The 21,245-nt window shown below is 45.0% G+C and overlaps 1 protein-coding gene across 1 annotated transcript in view; it reads left to right on the forward strand.

The window, feature by feature from the left end:
• Positions 1-21,245, forward strand: part of PARD3B (par-3 family cell polarity regulator beta) — a 907,405-nt gene that overhangs the window by 854,455 nt on the left and 31,705 nt on the right. Inside the window, exon 22 of the mRNA XM_081095604.1 lies at positions 591-670. Coding sequence (XP_080951730.1) covers positions 591-670 — 80 coding nt within the window. The remainder of the gene's footprint in view (positions 1-590; positions 671-21,245) is intronic.

Below are 21,245 nucleotides of genomic sequence, written 5' to 3' on the forward strand. Positions count from 1 at the left end.
GGCTGTCACCAACACCTGCTGCTAAAGAAGGGTGTCATTGACAAGGTGCTTTGCAAAATACAGTCCCTGTCACAGCCAATAAGAGCCTAAGGAGACATGATGACTGAATGTAATATGGGATCCTGGAACAGGAAAAGGCATTAGGTAAAATCTGAACAAGCTGTGGGCTGTAGTTAACGATAATGTATCAGTATTGATTCATCAATTGTATTTTAATCTGGCGTGTTAGTAACAGGGAAACTGTACTACTCAATTTTTTGGACGTCTAAAGCTGTTATAAAAATGAAAGCCTAGTTTTCTTTTTTTGCTTTTAAAAGTGTTCTTACAGCCTACAGGTTACCCCTGGCACGGAGACAGGAAGGAGTCAGTTTGACAATGACCCTTTTGGGAAAGAAGTGACTTTGTTGTTAAATGCCGAGCTTGCGGCTTGATCGTCAGTGCGCACAGCGACACCGAGCCCCTGCTGCTTTCCCGGGGTGGGTTTTGGCAGGCGGCGGAGGCATTTGTGCACTGATTATAATTCTGAGATGCATTGTCAGTAACCGGGGTGTATAATGGATCTTCATCTCTAATTACTCTTCTCTCCACAGGTGTCTGGAAAGGGTCCAGATGGGAATGCGCACAACCTCCGCTTCGAGGGGATGGAGAGGCAGTACGCATCCTTACCCAGGTACCTCCCCGGCGGGTCTCTGCCACCCACTCCCCCACAAGTAAAGTCTTCCTTTCAGTCTACACGAGCTAGAAGTCTGGCTCTGAGATAGGGAATATGTTGTAATTTTGCCTCGCTGCCATTTGCTGCAGCCGCAGTGCCATCTTCACAACTGTGCTAATAATTGAAACACTTGTGGGTTACTTTTTAGGGGAAGGGAATAGTATATCATTGCAATGGAACATGTCAGCAAGAATATTGGATGCGGAATGGAAATCCTAAGCCATTGCTATAAAAGTGGTATTGAACACCCTACACCCAGCTTAGAGACAATACAACAGTAAATCCCTGTGCTCGCAGGTCCCCACGAGGAAGGGCAGGCCGACCTTTACCTCGGAGCTCCATGTGGGTGTCAAAAAGCAGGCGAGAAATGTGAACCTGGGAAGGCGTCCTTTGCCTGAGTTAGAATCTGACCGTGTTCTTTAGGCAATAAGCAAATATCTGTGAGAGGCAGGGGCGCGGGGCGGGAACGGGAGCGAGAACTGCGTGGGAAAAGTCCGTCCAGCGACTCCGGCCTAACGCGATCCACCGAGGCCGTAACTGGACACCCTGAAAATGAGATACACTTCTCAAAGGTTGGCGCTCTTATCTGTGAGATGAAGAATAATTTTAGTCTGCTCTCGGCGCACATGACAAAGAGGAAACCTTTCCAGAGGCATCACAGTGCAGCCACTCAGGGAGTTCAGTGAGTTGGGAGTGTGAGAATGCGTGAGATGGGGGGCTGGGGGGTGGGGAGGGGGGGAGGGGAGGGGAGCCAGCAAAGGTCAGGGACAGCCAGAAAACTGACGTGCTGCAGTGTCTCCTTTAGCAAAAAGAGGAGGACCCCCGGTGGAACTGACCATCAGGGCCGAGCTGCGAAAGTGCTAACTCAGAACTGGAGGTGCCGTTTTGCTGCGCGTTGGTTAGACTTTCGCGTGTAAATTCATAACAACTCATAACAAAAAGAACCTCCTGAAACTTATACGAGGCAGAGCCTGCCTAAGTGACCGTCCGCTCTTCTCCATAGTATGTTGACTGTCAAACGTAATAAAATCTCAAGTCACACAGAGAACCAGTTTTTGACACGGATTAGGCAGGATACCCCACATACAGGATTTTAGAAGCTTCTGTGCCGCTAGGTTTTTTACTCCCTGCTTTGCTTTTTTTTATATTTTGTCTCACAGTTTTTCCCATCCTTGGTTTCCTTCCTCTCCCTACTTTCCCCTGGCCTCGTGTCTTGTTTTCATTTAAAAAAAGATGGAAGTCGTCTCCAAAAGTTGTTTTAAATATAAAATTTCTGGCTTTCAGTGTTGAAGTGTATGGAAATTGTGGTTAAGGCAGATGGAAAGTAGTATGTTCTTGTGAGAGGGAAGAAAAAAGGGGAAAACTGGAAGCAGTTTAACATCTTCCTGGCCAATCTGAACTCAGACTGAGGCAATGGAGTTTTGGGTACAAATCAAAAACCGGAAGAACATTGAAAAGCCTATAAATTTCAGTCACTCTTTCATTCCCCACCTACCTCTGGCTCCTCTATTCGGTATCAGCCCTGAGAATATGCAGACTGGAGACACAGTGAGTCCATCCTTAGTGAGTCCTTTCAGTCTAGGACGGGAAGCAGCAAATCACTTTTCATGCCGGTGCTACCAATACCCAGATTCCTCATGATGAACATAAAGTCCTCTGAATCTCCAACTTCTAAGTATTGTTACTAATAAACCCTGAAGTACAGTGGGGCCTTGACTTACAAGTGTCCCGACTAACGAGTTTTTCGAGATATGAGCCGTCTCTCAGCCGATTTTTTGCTTTGAGTTGCGAGCTAAAATTCGGGTTACGAGCCACCTTCAGATACCCCACCGCTAGTTGGCTCAGCCAACGTCACAGTGAACGCCACAACATCAGCCCAGCATCACGTGTCTCACTCGCTCACTTTAATGATTTGACATACAAGTAATTTAAGTTACGAGCTCGGGTATGGAAGGAATTAAACTCGTAAGTCAAGGCCCCACTGTACTCCATCACGGCTGAATCAACACACGTCTATTTCAGGATGGCATACTGCGGAGGGCGTTTTCTGACGAAGGCGATGCATTCATGTTGTGGGTGGCTCTGGAGCCATCACACATGTAGGAATTGATAAAATCCCGCCTGCCCCGAGAGTATCGCTATGGCTAGATGCGAGCATCGTAGGCGGAAAACAAATGGGCCAACGGTCCACTCACCACAAGCACCAGGGTGGGCGATCAGCTGCCTGAGCAAGCAGACCTCTGTAGCTTCCTGGCAACCAGGTTGCCGTGATGGAGAATGAATAAGGCTCAGACAAATGCACGAGATCCCTCTCACTGGTTTCTAAATGGGAGGAGGGCTCAAACTCGAGATGCCATCTCAATATCTAAAAGGAAGATGCTCTAATCCTTGGGCTGCGGCAGGGGGTGGGGGTGGGGGGGAACCCTCCTTATTTACCCAACAAGCAGCAGAATGCAGAAGCAGCGGCTGCTCTGCCGGCTTCTGAGAAAGTGGAGATTCCGCTGAGTGCCCGCAACATTTCCCCTGGTTTCCTGGTCTCCTGGGCCCTGGAGATGTCACTGTCCACTAATGGGGTCCCACCAGCCCCACGGCTCTCCCTTCTGAGGGCAGAGTTTGGAGAGCACCTCCTTGTAGCATCGGATCCCCTCTTTGTCACAGCAGCAGGAAGCTTTGACATAGTTATGGAGTTAAATCTTTAAATAAAAGTAGGAATGATCCTATCAATAGGAAGTCAGTGGCCAACCTTATAGGGCAGTGGTTGGCAAACCACGGCTCGGGAGCCACACGAGGCTCTTTGGCCCCTTAAGTGTGGCTCTTCCACAAAATACCACATGCGGGCACGCACGTACAGTGAGATTGAAACTTCGTGGCCCATGCGCAGAAGTCAGTATTTTGTGGAAGAGCCACACTCAAGGGGCCAAAGAGCCGCGTGTGGCTCGCGAGCCTCAGATTGCCGAGCCGCAGTTTGCCGACCACTGTTAATATGCTACTGCTGGGTTTGGTTCCAGCGTTGTTTGTGGATGGTTTTCATGGGAGCTTTGAAGATAAAGTCCATAATGCTGATTTATATGTCAAATGTGGAGCCATCGACACAGAGACAATGCTTCCCGGTGGACATGTGTGTGGGGGGGGGGAGCCCAGGTGAAGGGGCACCCCACTATGCTTTCATGGAGCTGTCACGTTAAAGGAGGCCCGTGCAGCCGCTGCCAGGCTAAATGGCACTTCACAAAATTAAGCCAGAGCCCTGGCCAGTCCAGGAAAAACACAAGTCCTCGCGTAGTACTTATGAGGTTGCCTGAGGCTAAGGGCTAAGCGATGTTAAGTGTTATTGTTAAGCAATGTTAAGCCTTCTGCCTCGGAAGAAAAATGGCTTTATTTCTTTTCTCCTGGGGGTGTTGCTTTGGAAAGCAGAGCATGGTTGTAATACAGCCTCGTTAGCAAACACGGGCTTTTACCAGGGTCCGTGTTTTACTATCCTGTCCAGCCCCCAGTTTTTTATGGAAGTAAACAGCATGAAGAAAGCATCCCCTTATCCTTGCCTGACACAAGTTATTACTCACCTTGGGTGAGTGGGGAAGGGCTGTTTCCCAGGCTGCAATAACAGGCGAGCATTAATGTATGTATTTTTGCAAACAGCTTCTTTTTCATGGCAGCCTCCCAGCCCCTCTCAGATCTCCTGGCCCCATTCTGATTGCACAGGCTTCCTCCTGGCCAGTCCCTCGGCAGGGAACTCTACTCTCCCACCCCTAGCCTCCGTCATTCCCACCTGGCCCATCGCCGGCCCCACGGGACCCCATTATGCCTCCTCTGCAGATGGCTCAGTGCATCAGCCTGTGACACTGCACTTCTGGGCTTGTCATCGAGTGCTGAGCCCTAAGGAGTGAGCCAAAAGGCACCACATCTCTTCTGTGGTCCTACCCACGTGGGCGGTGAAAGGTTGCTGGAGAAACTCATAAAACTGTGTTCATGGACTTCACTACAAGACCCACATTACCCAGCCCCAGCTGGGCCCCTGCTGCCGGCCAGGGCCCTTTAGCCGTGCTGTTGACTCCCCTGACGGTCCCATAGTGGCTGCTCCCATTAACTCCTGTGGAGATGACCAAGGCCCCCGAGCCCAATCTCTAGAGATGACCTCACTTCCTTTTCTTTATGACCTTGAAATAGTCAACATTAGCTTCTCAACTGCTGCGTCCTGCACTGCAGATTCCCTGTGTCTTCATTAACACACAGGCCCTGAGCAGAGACGATGACGACAGGACTTGAAGTCAGGCCATAGTTACAGTCCCAGCCATCACTCTCACCTGTGTGACCTTGGCTCATGATCTAACTGCTCCAGGCTCAGTTTTTCCATCTGTGAACTGGGGATGACCTTAGGGCCTCTGTGTAGTGCTGGTGTGAGTGTTAAGTACAATAATATGAGCAGAACCCTCAGTGAAGAGCCTGCCTGCCATATTTTAAGGGCTTGCTTTAATATTGTTAGCTCTCTTTCATTTTATTTCTGGGGAAGATGTGTTCCTTTCCTTAAGGCGTCAAACCCATACAGCAGAGCTCATTTTCACTGGCTTCTCGGGGACCCTGTACCAACAGCTACCCCTCTTGCCTACATCTTCAAGCCCCTTGGCCATTGCTTTACTGCCCCTGCCTACTACTGTGCATGCAGAGGCTCAGCCACACAGTTTGCTGAGAATCCCACGGCGTGGAGAAGGAGAGAGCTAATAACTGTGCGAGGTATAACTTAGGCTGAAGGATTAGCCGACTCTGAGAAAGGACCAGTAGTCCAGATGGTCAGGGGCAAGAGGACATGTCAAACTGAGACGATCTGACATGCTGTGCTATGGACACGCTAGGAGACAGCACTTCTTTTAGATGAAAGTTCCTATAATGGGTACAGTATGTGGACTCAGGTCTAGGCAAGAGGTCATGGCCTGTCCAACAAGATTCAGTTCAGGCTTAGAATGTCCCCGGTGTGGAGACCATATCCAGTGCGAGTTAGCCAGGAGGGCCGAACGGGACGTGCTAGTTCCCAGGACACATATGGTGTGGGAGAAGCACTCTGTTTACTGGTGGGAGGAAGTGCTGAGACGCTGCTAAGATCCTCCTGTCGGCTCAGGACTGGGCAGCACCGACCATACTGCTCTAATGCCTCATAGCCACGCAGGGCTCGGGGGCAGACTCACCCCATGAACTTGATCCAGTCCATCAGAGAAAACGAAGACCCTCCCTCAACCTCCCTTTCTCCTTCATTCCCACGTTTCCTACTTTAGGGAAAAGTGGCCTATGCCTGTCGGCTCTATTTCCTCACCACCCACGGACACTCTATCTCTTGCCCCAGGCTTCTGCCTGCCAGTGATGCTTCCCACTGATCCCACCTCCAGCCCTTTCCTTTATGTAGACTCTTTCTGGGCAGCCTCCTCCATTCCTACAGATTCAGTTCTCATCACCATGACGTTGCAAAATGAACCCAGCTAACCTTCTGCCTCACTCTTCCTGTGGTCCCAGTTACAACTGTCTGCTTGGCCTATCCATCCCTTTCCTTCCAAGATACTTCAAAGCCCCCATGCAAAGTTGAGCCTCCCTCAGCTCCGCTTCATTTTAACTTCCATAATGTCTGTTGGCACCTTTCCTGTGTCACTGAAAATACCCTGAATTAGATTATGATTCTTCACTGTCCCTTCCACCCCATTGGATTATAAATCCCTGGAAGTAAGGATTGTCTTTTGTACCCATCAGTTTTTACACCCAGCACCAGGACCTAAACTAAGACCATGGACATAATACCAGTAGGTTTTTAATACATTGGTTTACAGATGAGGATAGATTTGTCTTTATATAAGTAAGTTATAGGAAAGAATTCCTCCCAAGCTTTCTTGACTATTTCAGGGCACTGTTTTTCAATATTAGTATTGATTTTTCATGAGGACATATTTTTTCCCCTAGGATCAATAAAAGTTTTAGTGCACCCTCATTATATACCAGGCACTGTTCTAAATGCTTTATATCTACTGACTGACCTTATGCTCACAGCAATGCTATGACTCAGTAGCAACCCTGTCATTGTCCCCATTTCATATGCAAGAACACGGACATAGGGAAAGGAAATAAAATTGCCCAAGTTCAACAGCTAGAAACAGCAGAGCTGGGATTTGAACCCAAGCAGTCCGGCTGCAGGTTTGTACATTTAACCTCTGAGACTAAGGTTATCCAGCTCTGAGTCAAATCCAAACTCTGCGATTATCACACTCCCTTCATTTCATACTCCTCCTCTGTCTTTCTCACTAAACTGTAAGTGCTTTTGAGGACAGGGGCTGTGTCTTATTCATCTTTGTATATGACACAGACATTACTAATATACAGGTTAGGTAATGCCTTTCCACCGTCTCTGTAATGCTGTCATAAAATCAATTCTTTCCCATTCCCTGGAGTCCTTCCCTTGAAATATGAACAGTTTAATGTGTAATTGCTAGATGAACATTAAGCAATATACTTTGCCTACCAAAAAGAGACTCCTGTTTTGTTAGAACACTCCCGAGAGATGAGAAAGCAGTATCTGCAAATTGGTGCTTTGGTTCTTTAAGATTAGGAATAATCTCTACCAGGAAGAAATAAAATGACGATAAATTTTCTGGTGGAAACCTTCATGACACCCCCCGGGGTGAGAGACGCTCTCTCCCAGACTGATGTGAGACGGAGGCCCGCGCAGGCTGTGTGGCTTCCCCTCCTGGCATCGTCGCTCTCACCCGTGTTACATAGTTACTTGAACTTCTGACGCAGCCTTAACTTGGCTGTATCATGAGAAGCGGCATCCCAGAACTGATTTCTGGTAGAAAGAGCAACTTTAGGAGGAGCAGACAGCGTATGCTTGCTGCCTAAGAACCTAAAATACACTAGCTTTCTAAGCGCGTTCCCAGTGTTGTGATATTGGGTGGGATGGTGTTCAGATCAGAGGAACGAGCCGTAAGAATGTGCTTCTGCTGTAACGTTTCAGTTGGTTCGTGTTGTCGGTTTCAGCTTTCTTCCCTACATATGCTCTTGCCCAGCCCCAGGAGGACTCCAGGCCCACGTGTGCAGCTGACTTTGAAGTTCGCAGCATGCACAGCACCTCCTCCTTGAGAACATCTTGTCTGGGTCCCCTCTGCGTCCTTGGTTGTCATTGCCTCGCTGCTCCAAGACACTCGCCCTCTCTCGCTCATCACATTCTTTTCTCCATTTAGCTTCCGCTCTGCTCATGGCTGTTGCGTTTCCCATGGCCAACTTGGCATTGTTTTTATGACACTTGCTAAGCAGGTGGCAGTGACATTCGAGTTCTGCAAAGATATCCACCAGTGCCCAGGCCTGGCCTTGGCTGAAGCGAACCTAGACAGTGATAAAATGGCTTCGATGAGAACTTGAGCAGTCAGCACACTGGGCGTCTGTGTGTGTGTCAGGTGTGGGCAGGGTTTGGCCATCTGGGCCCGGAGAAGCTGACAACGTCCCCACACTGCCTAATTGAGTGCTTCTCTCTGCCACAAGGCCAGTGTGACAAGTAAGGTGCTTTGTGCAAACATGCGGACCGCTCCTTGCAGTCAAGGCTGGATTTGAGGTCACTGCAGCTAAAAGTAGTCCTTGTCCCCACGTCTCCAGACAGGGGCCTGTCACCCTTCATCTGATACAGCGAATCGTGGCCAGTCTCTCTGATACCTTCCGGGTGGCACAACTTTATCTGAACGGCCCTTTCTTGCCGTGAAAAGCCACCTTTCAGAGCTCAGGGCTGCGGCTGCTGCTCTGACTTTGCAGGAATGTGAAGGCAGCTGAAGAGCTTGTCTAGATCGCATCTCCCGCATCGGCATGTGACAGAGTTTAATGCCTCTTGAAGTTCAATGACACTCTTCGCCCACCAGAGCCAGCTTCTCCTCCTTGTCCTCAGGCTCCCGTATTGGAAATCTCATCCCTGCTTCCCTGCCCTGTGGAGTCAGCTGCCTGCTGGACCGGCCTCTCTGACACCACCTCCCTCTTAATGCGGAGGACACGATGATGAATTAGCAGCGATTGAATTCTTTGTGAGATTAAGATGTCTCCATTGTCAACTCAAACTTCCTGAAAAATGCAAAAAGCCCTCGCGTGTAATAGTGCCTTCAGATGCCAAACAGCTGAGATCAGGGGGTTAATGCTGCTGCCATGTCGTTTTTATGTCACTTAGTTCCTCTGATAAAAGTCCATTTTAATAACACTTTTCATCATTTCCTCCTAGGCAATATATCCTTGATGCCAGTTAGAATATTTGATATTAATTATTCAATTGAAGGCCTCCATTATGAGTTTAGCTAGAATATTAGTGATTTAAAACATGTTAAGACCCATTACAGGACTGATGTCCCCAAAATAATTTTAACTGAACTTTGATAGACCACATATGTTAAATTCCACACATTCTTACTTTTCCCTCATTTTCCATAGAAAATTCTAAACTACTACATGTTTGCTTGTTAAGTACTCTTTTAGAGGCAGAGTGTGTGCCTGCTATTTTAAGAACGCCAGATCTGACACTACCTTGAACTTGAAACGTGTTACATTCGGTAGGCTGACTTCCATGCTTTCCCTCCTGCACACATTTCAGGAGCTTTAGCATTTATTTCCCACTTCTCCGGCCAAGAGGAAAGGCTGCTTTGTGCCTAGGCAACTGCTCAGATTTGAGGGTTGCTCTGCACCTAATTTCTCATGCTCTTTGGCTATTCTGGAAGTTTTCCTGGTGTATCCTCATCCTGCCCTTTCTGCCTCCAAAAGCTCGTACACGAGGGTCACTGCTGTGAGTTTCTGGACTGGGCTGCACTGTTTGCATGGTCCACCCTTCATGCTGCACCCACCTCCTCTGTCTCCATCTCCCCAGCCCTTTGTGCCTGTCCCATGACTCATATTCCTGGATTTGCTGTCCCCAGATTTGTCCTCAGGCCAACCAACTGCAGGCAGAGATGCTGAATAAACCGAATGCATTAACTCATGATATTCTCTGGTGTGTATGTGTTTATGAGGCTGGTGTTATATGATTATATAAAATGCCATTTCATCACTAAAACAGACAGGCATCTTGGATGAAAAGCAAGTGCATCCCCAAATGCGTGAACACATGATGTTATTCAACAAGAATATTTAAGAGTAAAATCACTGGGTGGAGTTTCCATTTTTATGAACCCAAATCTGCAGGTAGATGGTTTCAAAGATGTCATGTTTACTCCTAAACTGCCCAATTATACTTGAAGAGAAAATCAAGCTACGAACAATTAGGGCAACAGAAGTAAGAGGAGTATTGTAAATGCACTGAGTCCCTCCCATGGGCTAGGTATGTTACGTGCATCGCCTCATTGATCCTCACCCTCTAACTGCATAGCGGTCATTATGACGGCTGTCATTCACAAAAGAAAAATATCCATCCTCCAAGTGGCACCCAAACAAGAATTCAAACTCAGTTCTCTATGAGTTTTATTTCACTGTGTGCTGCCCTGAACACAGGCAGTTTAGGGAGAGGCTGGACTACATCAGCTTTTTCTCGAGAAGCATGAGTTCATGGGAAGAAAGACAGCTTAGACCATGTTAAAAACACATCTGTGTTCATTGTCTTTTAGAGCTCAAAGAACATGAAAAATGTTCCAACCTAGAGGTGGTGAAAAAGTAATAAATTACAATGAAGAGAACAGTAGGGAAGTCATGGAGGAAAAGAAAAATACTCTAGAAGTTTGCCATTTTTATTCTTATATCACTATGAGATGCTTTCCCTAAGTGAAAACAAGATGGCCACATTTTCCTCACGACTAAGAGGATGCACATGGCTCTGCCTAGGGCTTTGCAGGCATAACCGTTACACCCCCGTGTGCATGGCTCCGGGATGCACTGCACCTCATTTCTTTGAGGGTTGCACTCTGCACTATCCTTCCACAGAAACACTTGCAATGGGGCATGCAGGTAGCCACTAACACTTGTTTGGTATCTAATTATGCTCCAAGGACTCCGGTGGGTCCTTTAAATATGTCACCTCATTTCTAGTAACAATCCTGGGTATTATTGTCCCTATATTATGGATGAAGAAACTGAGGCTGAGAGCTGCAAAGTGTTATGGCCAAGACTGCACACAGAGTAATAAGGGGCACTTTGAATTCAGCCCAGCTCTTCCCAATCCGAAAACGTGCAGAATCCCCGTGAATCAGGTTGTCTTGTGCTAGGTTGGCTGTAATCAGGTAGAAGTACTCAGTGACCATCCTGTACTGCAGCAGCTCTCGCTGTGTCCACCCCCAACCCCTGCATGTGCACATACACACACACACACACACACACACACACATCTCTGCAATATGTAACTGCAGGACATTAAAATGCAAAAACCCTTAACAGGCATTCAAAATTACTAAGAACCACAGAGCTCCCCTGAACACATGTACTAGTAAACACCCACTTCCTTCCAGCCGAAAGATCTTTTAAATAGTGCTCTTTTTTAAAGACTGCCTCTTTGTTATGCTGGTGTTTAAAAAATATATAGCCGTCGGTTCCACTTCAGCAATTTTTGTAGCCAGGAAAGTATTGTTGCTCCGTTCACATATAGTCCTGGCAGATCCTCGGGGGACGTGGCTGGGATGTACGTGCCAGAAAACTGTGGAGGGATGGCTTTTATAGACTCTGTTGCTTCAAGTCCAGAGAAGAGAGCTTTGGCAGTCAGTGACCATGGAGGTGCCATATGAGCCCATCTGTGCCCTGGATTTCATGTGACACGGGCCCCATGACCTCCGTCCTTGTGCCAGGAAACACCTTGGTCCAGCTCCATTATTTCTCGCAAAGGCAAACATTTGTGGTACAAATGTGGGAAGGGGTGGTACAAATAGAACCACATCCAGAATGTGTTCCTGCCTATATTCCAAGTCTTCAATTAAGCCTGGATAGAAGTGGTTGGGGTTGGTCCCAACAGAGGGTTGTGCCGCTCCACAATTAGCAAGACTGACCCTCATGGCTGGACACGGAATGGCATGTTAAATAGGTGGGAACCTGGCAATTCCCGTTGGCCACTCTCCACCAACAATACGCTCTGGGGCATCATTAGCAGCCTTTGAACTTGGCCATTGCTTGAAAGTGAAGACGGGGCGTTGGCTGCTCAGATAAGGTCTCTGCCCACTAATTGCTTGCGTGTAGCCGAGGCAAATGCAGACCCGTTTTCAGAAATGATAGTGTCTGACAGCCTGGTTTGTGCAGGGTACTGGAAAGAGCTTAATTGTTGCAGCAGAGGCTTAAGATGGAAAATAAGCACGCCGAGCTATTTTGAGAAGGAACTCGCCACAGTGAACTTTTCCTGCTGGAAACAATCCTATAAAATCAGGATTAGAATTTGTGCTGGGTCACTTTCTACTGTTCTGTTGGTGCCTTTGACAATTTATACTGGATGGCAACACTGTACAATACCCTTTTACAGTTTTCTCCAACATCAGAATCAGGTCCCTATACAAGACAGAGCTTCTAGACGATGTTTTGTGTGAGTAATTTCCAGATGCATTAATGTGTAATGTAGCCACGACAAAGTGACGGCTGCCTTCTGCAGGTTACGTATAGACAGGTCACTTATGTTATCACCTTATCAATAGCTTGAATTCCTCAGTTTGTCCTTTTTCTGGTCAGTCCTTTCCTATCTGATTTTTTTTTTATTCAGGTCAGTCCTGAATGGTTCAGAGTAAATTGGGCAACTTTATTAGCCTGAACAGATGAGCTAGAAAAATCGCATATCTTTTCTACTTTCTTCATTCAGCAACTCTTCACTGACTGCCTACCAAGTTCAATATACTCTGTAGGCCTTGAGGATACAATAATAAGCCCACAAGACAAAGCTCTCTACTGTGGGTCTTATATGTAGTGGAAGGTATAGTCATTGTACAGTCACAAAGTAAACATAAAATTGCAACTGTGCCCATTATGAAAAAGGAGAGATATGTCATTCAAGAAAATATGGGAAATTGAACTAAATCAAGGCAGGGAGTGAGACTTGAGCTATGGTCTAATGGAGGTTAGAAAGAAGAAACAATTAATATTCCAAACAGAGAGCACAGGCACAGGCCCTGTGGTGGAGAGAGCCTGGTGAACGGGGAGACTGAGGGAAGGCTGTGTGGCTGGGACAGAGACCGCGAGAGTAGAGCGGGAGAGGTAGGTGGAAGGCAGGTCATGGGTGGTTAAGTGAAGGATGTTTATGTATATTCCAACACTAACTAGAAACCAGATGGCTTTTAAGCAGAATAATGTCATGGTCAGATTGTGTTTCAGTTATTTTTTCTAGCTGCAGGCTGGAGAATAGAGTGGAGGGAGGCTGGAGTGGGTGCCCACCAGTTCAGAGATCATTGCTGTCCTTCCTGTGAGAGATGTTGGTAGGGTGTACAAGGGTGGCGGTGATGATAGTAGAGATGGAAAGAGATGGTGGAGAGAACTGACAGTGATGATGGGTTGCATGTGGCGGTGTAGGGGATAAGGAAAGCCAGGTGTCAAGAATGAACGCACACACAACAGCTGGGTGGTGGTACCCTTCCCCAAGGAAGGCAATGCTGGCAGAGGACTAGGTTTGGAGAGAGGCTCGTGAGCATGGTTTGAGAGGTGTTAGATTTGAGGTGCCCTTCAGACTTCCAGAAGGAGCCCCAGAAATGTGGAATCTTTTACTCCAAAAGTTCAGAAAGAGGCAGATGATCAGGGCAAATCGCACAGGCCTGGCTGCCGGTCTGTGGTTGTGACATGTCTTCACTGCTTATGTGGACAGCAAAGTCTTATCTCTCACTGTCTGTGTAATTTCATTCTGTAAATTACATTTTTCTCATATAGGAAGAACTGGTGACTTAATGGCAGTCTGTGACTAAGCACAGCTCTGACCCCATGAAGCATAGGCATGAGGGTGAGAAGAAATCATTTGAGGAACTCTGTTGTGCTTAGAAAACAGAATATCCTTATTCTTCCAAAATATGCACTGAAATATCTAGGGATAAAGAGGCATATGTCTCCAAATTATTCTCAAATGGTTCAGGAAATAATAATAGGGATGTATACTAATATGTATATGTATGTCCATGTTGCATATGGAGAGAAGGAGGGGTTGGGAAGGGGAGAAAGTGGGGGGAGCGGTGAAAAGAATCAGTGATAAAGTAAATGGGGAAAACACAAGGATTTGGTGTACCTGGCTAAGGGACATATTGAGTTCCTTGTATTGTTGTGGCAATAGCACAACAACAAAAAACAAGGAACAGTGGAAGCTCCCATACTTTTCGAGTTCAAACTCAAAAGTAAAAAAAAAAAAAAAAATGCCCTCATTTTGGAGTCTTGGGCTAGGTTTGCCCCAAAAGCAGACCCTGGGATGAAGGCTTTGGAGCAAGTGATTTTATTTGGGAAGCATTCCCAGGAAGCACTGGAAGGGGAGCGAGGGGAGAAAGGCAAGAACGCCGAGATGGAGGGCATTGGTAAGCAGGTCACTGCTGCAGGCAGTGGATCAGTTCTGCTGGGGCCTCTGGACATGGTGCGGGTGGACTCACACCCTGCCCCTCGGAGGGGCGAGGATATTGCGCTGTGTGTCTTCCAAGTCCTATTCCTCATTGGCTGATAGTAGTTCCTAAGGGAGCCAGCTTCTGCCCACCCTGTGCACTGGTGAGAGGAAGCCCCAGCCATGAAGCACGGATACTTGGAGGAAGTCCTCTAGTAGACCGGAAGTGACGGCGAGATAGGGGTGAGGCACAGCAGCAAGCTCCACTAGCGAGTGTGCAGTCTCAGGGGGCAGGTGCATCAGTCCTGGTTGCCTTTGATGAGAGAAAATTAAGTAATTATTCAGTAGCCCCAGGCAGTCTTGACGCCTGCATTTTATTTTTGGAGGAATTCTGTGAATTGGTTGTCTTATGTGGTACTCAATGAACAACCATAGCATGGACAGAGCAGCCCAAGAACATCACCCCAGAAGAACGGAATTCTGGTTTCTCTTTGTTTCACTCAAATGTACAGTCCATCAGCATGCTGGAAAGTCTTTGACAAGTTCATTTTCTGCTGAGCCCATGCTCAGAATGTCACTGAAGTACAGTAGCACCTCTGGGAATACCCTGAGATTGTAGAAAGCCTCAGCAAATGAAAACTGGCACTAAGGTGCCTAACTCCTGCATGCAATGAATGACGGCAGTGCCGTGACTTAGGATCGTGCTGTAAACACATACCAGGTCAAGTTCTGCATGGATTTCAACATGACGCCTGTGCTCAAATTAAGAATAACAAAAATTTGCCCAAATGCAAGGATAGTCCTATAGCCCTGGTCATGCCACACCTGTGGCCTCTATAATCTCACCTTAGCGTTAGACTTCTTGCTAAGATACCAGTGTTAAATGTAGGAAACCTGTAAGACTGGATCAGTTATATCCAATTCTATAAAGATGCTTAAGCTCATCTTCCTGAAAACAGAAAGTACTTGTCATAAGACACGCAGGCAACAGGATAAATTCCTAATGTGTGATTATTTTAAAAGTTCTTGATATATATTGCCTGACCAATCTCTATAAAAGCTGTACCAACTTGCACCCTCACCAGCATTATCGATTTAATAGGTTAAAAATAACAATTATGACCACAAACCATTTTTTTTTTCAATCCTCACCTGAGAAGTGAGGATATTTTTTCCATTGATTTTTAGAGAGAATGAAAGAGAGAAAGGGAAGGGGGAGAGAGAGAGAAACATTGGTGTGAGAGAGACACTTCGATTGGATTGGTTGCCTCTTGCTGGTGCCACAACCAGGGACATGGATGGAATTTGCAACCAAGGTACATGCCTTTGACTGGAAATTGAACCAGAGACCCTTCAGTCCACTGCCCACTGAGCAAAACCAGCCAGGGTGATCACAAACTGTTTTAATTTGTAATTTCTTTACTCTTAGTAAGTTTGAACTTTTCTCATGTGTTTATTGGAATTTGCATTTTTTTCAGTCTGTTGTAATTTATCATTTGTATTCAACTTTTACTTCTTGACTTACTAGATCTCATCAGATAGTATTAAGAACATTAACGTCATATGTTAACATTACTTAACTTTAAATTTATAGTTAATAGGAATTGTCATTTTTATAGTTAAATCTTTGATCTTTTGCCTTATGGCTTATTCATCTGCTTTTTATACAAAACATTGTCTCCCATCATGAGGCCATGTATTTGCCCATATTTTCTTCTAGTTATTTATTATTTTATTTAGTTTTCATTTATTTGTTCTACTGTGGGAAATCTTTGAACACACATGTCATCCCGAGCAGCAATGTACTTTCACATTTCTGAAGGAAGGTGTGAGTGAGAGAGTTTTGTGACTCAGTAAGATTTACAGAATTAGAAGGATTGACTGTAAACTCTTAAAGGGGTCGTTCATAAAAATCCTCATATTATGATTTTTATGTGACTAGCAAGTGTTGGGTGTTTTTGTGTCATTTTTTTTTCAATAAGATGATAATGGATTCACAGAGAAGATTTAATTTATAAAATGTATGAGAAAATACCCAAACACTAACTTACTGTGCTGACGTACCTTCAGTATCAGAGTGGATGTGAGAGTTTTAGCGAGAAGCCTCGTTGTGGCCTCCTGCCTCTCAGTCCCACGCATCATAGTGTGCATGTGTCCTTCTGTTCCACACCCAGCCTCCCTGCCTGCTTCTAGAGAGGACAAAACCTCCCCAGCATATCAATCCCAGAAAGCAAGCTCCTGCCTCTGTGCCCTCACTCCCCTCCTCTCATCACATCCTCCAGTGCTGGCCGACTTGAGTGTCAGAGGCCACTCCTGTGTGATCACCAAGGCTGCCTTCCCTGCATTTGAAGCTAACATTCTGTTCCCACCCCCAGAAAGTAAAGAGGGAGGGGGAGCTCTCAAGAGTCTGAGTAGACAGCAACCTTTTTTGGAACAAAAAGTACTACATCAATCCCACTTTAAATTATAGCAGCATAAAACCACAGGGAACCCAAAGAAAGTACAATATTAACATTAAGCCATAGCCACCCTTGCCATAGATAACTTAGATAAATAATCCATTTTATGTATGTAGGGTATGGTACTATAGCTGTTCACGTGCCACTGGCAACAGATGATATTTAAAAAGAATAGAGACATTAGCTGCTGGTAGACGGCAAATGTATTTTACTCAGTCTTGTTCTTAAAAGCTGAATGTCCTCAAGTACTGATCAAGAGCTAAAAATTTAAGGGCTGCTATATCTTTGTCTCATAATATGGATTTGTGGCTTCATCTAGCCTTTTCTTGACCTTTTTGCCTAATGACGGAATATTAATAAGAGAAAGATGGTTTCATAAAACATCCTCTGAATATGAATTTTTTTTTTTTTTTACACAAGAGTAATTTCAAGTGGCTAAAGATTGAATGAGCTAACCTGGAACTAACAAACTGCTCACTGTCTCAGCCAAATTGGGCTAAATGCTGAAAGGCATTCCTTAAGATGTCAAGAAGGCAGAGGATCAAGCCATCAGGCCATGGAGTACAGCTGTCAGACCACCTTTTGCAGTCTCCAAGGGACCGACCAAAGAAAATTCAGCAGAGAAAATATTTCAAAGAATCAACAGGGAGAGTAAAGCAAAAATAACCAGATATCCCCGAAGACTCTCTTGGTATTATGAAGAAAGCTAGCATAGACTAACAGGGTTTGGCTTTTATCAACCCTACTAATAAAAGTCACTTGGCTCTTCGTTGAGAAGCACAGTTGGTACAATATGGAAAGGTTTTAAAGACCATTAATTTCTTGAAATGAAACAGCTGGCCTTATTGGCTATTAAATAATGAGCCAGATTCTCCCCAGTGCCTAAGTGTCTCTCTAGTAGTAAATTAGTCATTTAGGGAGGCACATTAAGTCTTGAAGAAGAGGAGAGTTTGACTTCGTACGCTTTATGTGTGGGAGGAAAGTGGTAGGGAATCTGGCTGAAGCTGAGCCCAGAAAAGATGGAGACAGGCTGGCATCTGATGGAAGGAAGTAAACCTGTCCTTGTGTTCATGTGACAGCTGAGAGGAGCGTAGGAAACTTGAGAAGTTGGATTGTGAGGGACATTTAATCTAGTGTTCTATCGTTGGATAAGATCATGATGGTAGCGAGAGTTGACACTTTGTTGATTGACTCATTCATCCATTCAGTAAACTTTTAGTTGGACAATCCTGTGTAGCTGTCACCGAGCTAGGCGTTGAGAAAATATTCCTTACTGAAACACCACCTTTGGCTTTACAGTCTAGGCTGGTGGCTTGGGTAAGGAGTGAAAGAGAGACAAATCAATAGAGATTGCAACACAGAATATCAAGTGCTAAACATTTTATATGCACACGTTGAATCTGAGGTGAGGAAGAGGCAAGACACGTATTTGTGGAGCACCTGATGCAGCATGCCAAGAAGTTTGACTACTCAATAGCTCTCAGCCACTGGAGGCGTTTAAAACCAGGGGATGGTTTGATCAGGTTCGCATTCTGGAAAAAGCCCCCTGATAATTCTATGGAGAATAAATTTTAAGGACGAGGCTAGAATCAGGAAAGACCATGGGAAGCTGTTGTTTAATTCCTGTGGAAAAGCCTTAGGCCTGACCTGAGCCTGTCACAGTGGGCAATGCCAGGAAGGGAAGAAAGGCGGGTACTGTTAAGAAGATTCACCTTGACATGTCTTGGTGGCTGGTTAGATGTGTGGTCCATGAGGGAAAAGGTAATACGAATAAGTCTGGAGTCCAGAGCTTGGGCAACTGGGTGGATGTAGGTGCCATTCTCTTTAGTAGGTGATGAAGGAGGGATGCAAGGTTTCATGGAAGAGCCTGAGAAACATGTTGGGATGGCACATAGAGAACTAGAGTCACCCATGTGAATCACCTAATGAGAGCTGAGAAGTTTACACCAAGAGAAAGCATGTCTACGAAGCTGCCTAATTCCAAAAGTACAAATTGAATCCCTAAACAGTATTTTGTTTTGCTTAGTTTGTCTGCAGAGGAGGGGATTTCAAAGATATAGATGTCTCCAAACTCAGACTATATTATTGCTCACTATTACCAGTATTCAGGTGATGGGAAAGTATCAAATGAGAAAAAAAATCATCTCTGAGAAAGACACCTTCTTTTTTCACCCAGCACATCCACAGTTAATAAAACATCAATATAACTATCAGGAAATTTATACTCTATGTAAGAAGTAGAAAATTGCACAGGTTGCAGACTAGGCAAATTAACAGTTCTTTCTCTGTCAGCACTTAAAATCTATACTGTGGTTTCTCTCTATAGTATGGGGTGAAATGTGCCAACAAATTGGCTTAGATGATGTAAGTATCTGAAAATATGGAAGAAATTATATATTGGGGGAGAAAGGAGAAATTCTCATACATTAGAAGGTGTTGACAACTTCACCACAGAATAGCAAAAATGTCCTTAAAGATAAAACACTTATTTCAGAATTTCAGAAACCACAGTTGCGATGTTATACTATGTGCACCAAAGTCATTTTTAGAAAGAAAATTCACATCAAAGTTTACTAAACCAGTAACCCTTGTGGCAACTGCATGATGAGAACCACATTCTTCAGGAATGTGAAAAGCATCAAATTAAAAGGGTGGAGAGTTCATGGGTTGCCTGGAGAGAACTTAGCAACGGCAGACAACAAACAGGACTAAACACATCACTCAATGTTTTTTGCAAGGCAAGGTGTCGTTGTGGTGCCAGTTGTGTTATGGTTCCAGGAAGAGGCTTCCAGGTGGATGGCCATGAACTATCCCCAAGTTCCATTTGAGTCTTGTCATTGTTAGTCACATGTTCCACTCCAGTAGACAGTTGCTCCTCTAGAATAATTCCAAAAACACCTATAGCAACAGTCATCTGTTCTTCTCAGAGAGACACACTAGTCATTCTGGGTAGTAAAGACCCCACTTTCCAGTATAGACTGGAATCAATATAGACTCATTGACTTAATGCTCTAACTTGGGGCCATGTCACATCAGTTTGACATATTTGCCTGAAACTTGAACAGGACACAAAACCTTTCCTGTCACAGTTACATTATTGAGTTTAAAAATGGGAATTCCTAGGCCAAGATGCATGTGATAATATCTTATTCTTTTCTATGTGGACAAGGAGAGGGAGCTAGAAGCCAGGGAAACATTGGGACCCGTAGGAGCTGTAAGTGGACAGAAGCCACTGAGGAGTAAAACCCAGAGATGGCATACCAGAGTTAGCATTTATAGACTTAAAAATAGAGCTGTGGCTTCATCTGTCCAAAAAGAAGGGCACATCTGTCTTTTGTCAGTGGCCCATATTATGGGAAAGGGAAAGCCACAGGCTGCCTCTTTAACTGTTCTCAGGCTCTAGCGAGAGCAAGGCATGCTCTACATCAGGATACATGTTTGAGTGGCCTATTTGCAAATGTCAGTCAAAGCCAAGAAAAATGATTCTTTGAAGAAAATGTTTTTCTGACTTTTAGGCTTGAGATGGGGCAAGGAAATAGGAAAATAATGTAAGGAGGTACTAATTCAGAGGATTTAACGTAAAGTGGGTGATAAGTAAATTTTTTAAGAACAAAGCCAACGTACATGGATTTTATATTTTAATCCCATTGGGGCCAAATTGCAGAAAGAAAGAAAGAAAGAAAGAAAGAAAGAAAGAAAGAAAGAAAGAAAGAAAGAAAGAAAGAAAGAAAGGAAGGAAGGAAGGAAGGAAGGAAGGAAGGAAGGAAGGAAGGAAGGAAGGAAGGGAAGGAAGAAAGAAAGAAAGAAAAAGAAAGAAAGAAAAATATGAAAGAGAACAAGGTAAAGCAAGTAACATATATTTGAATATTTGATGAGGCTAGCTTAAAGATAATGTTTGTGAAGGTTTTAGTTGTTGTTGTTGTTCCCCTGAGACCACAAGCACAATGAAAATTAATATTTCTTTTAGTAGGATCTTTACTATGTTAGCAGCATCTCCAAGTGCTCAGATTTTTCTATGCTGGGCAAATGTTTTAATGCAGTTGGTTTTGCAGGTACCCAGGTAACTTCCTGGGTATCTGACCTATCTTGTGGGTTGGTTCAGAGCCACTTTTGCCTTGAAAAAAAAAAATGATGATTACTTTATGGGCTCTTCTTTGGCATTTATTCCTAAACATTGATTAGAATAATTCTGATAGGAAACAGTCGGGCTGCAGGCAGACATATTACCTTTCAGCTTTGGTGGTACAAATTCAGGGGCCGTCTCACCGGATTGTTCTCCCTCAATGACCATGTGCTCACTATTTAGAGTTTCATTAGTACCATGTCATTCAAAGCAAGAGTTTCAACTTCCTTGTCAACTTGATAATCGTGTGCATTCAAAGAGCAAGATCTCCCCAAAGGCAAGACTCTTCTCTTGCATGAGTTTGTGACATCCAAAAAATTGGGACAGGCACATCTACAATCCTTTACTCACCCCGGCACCTGTGCAGAAAGCTGCAGTTCAGTTATTGGCAAAGGACATCAGCGGATGAAGATACGTCTACTATAAAACATAAGGCCTATACCCCCATGAGACAGACTGAATAATATAAACCAGAATCCCAGGAATGGAGGA

This window comes from Myotis nattereri (genome assembly GCF_964212035.1).
Source record: "Myotis nattereri genome assembly, chromosome: 7".
In the NCBI taxonomy this organism is placed as follows: domain Eukaryota; kingdom Metazoa; phylum Chordata; class Mammalia; order Chiroptera; family Vespertilionidae; genus Myotis; species Myotis nattereri.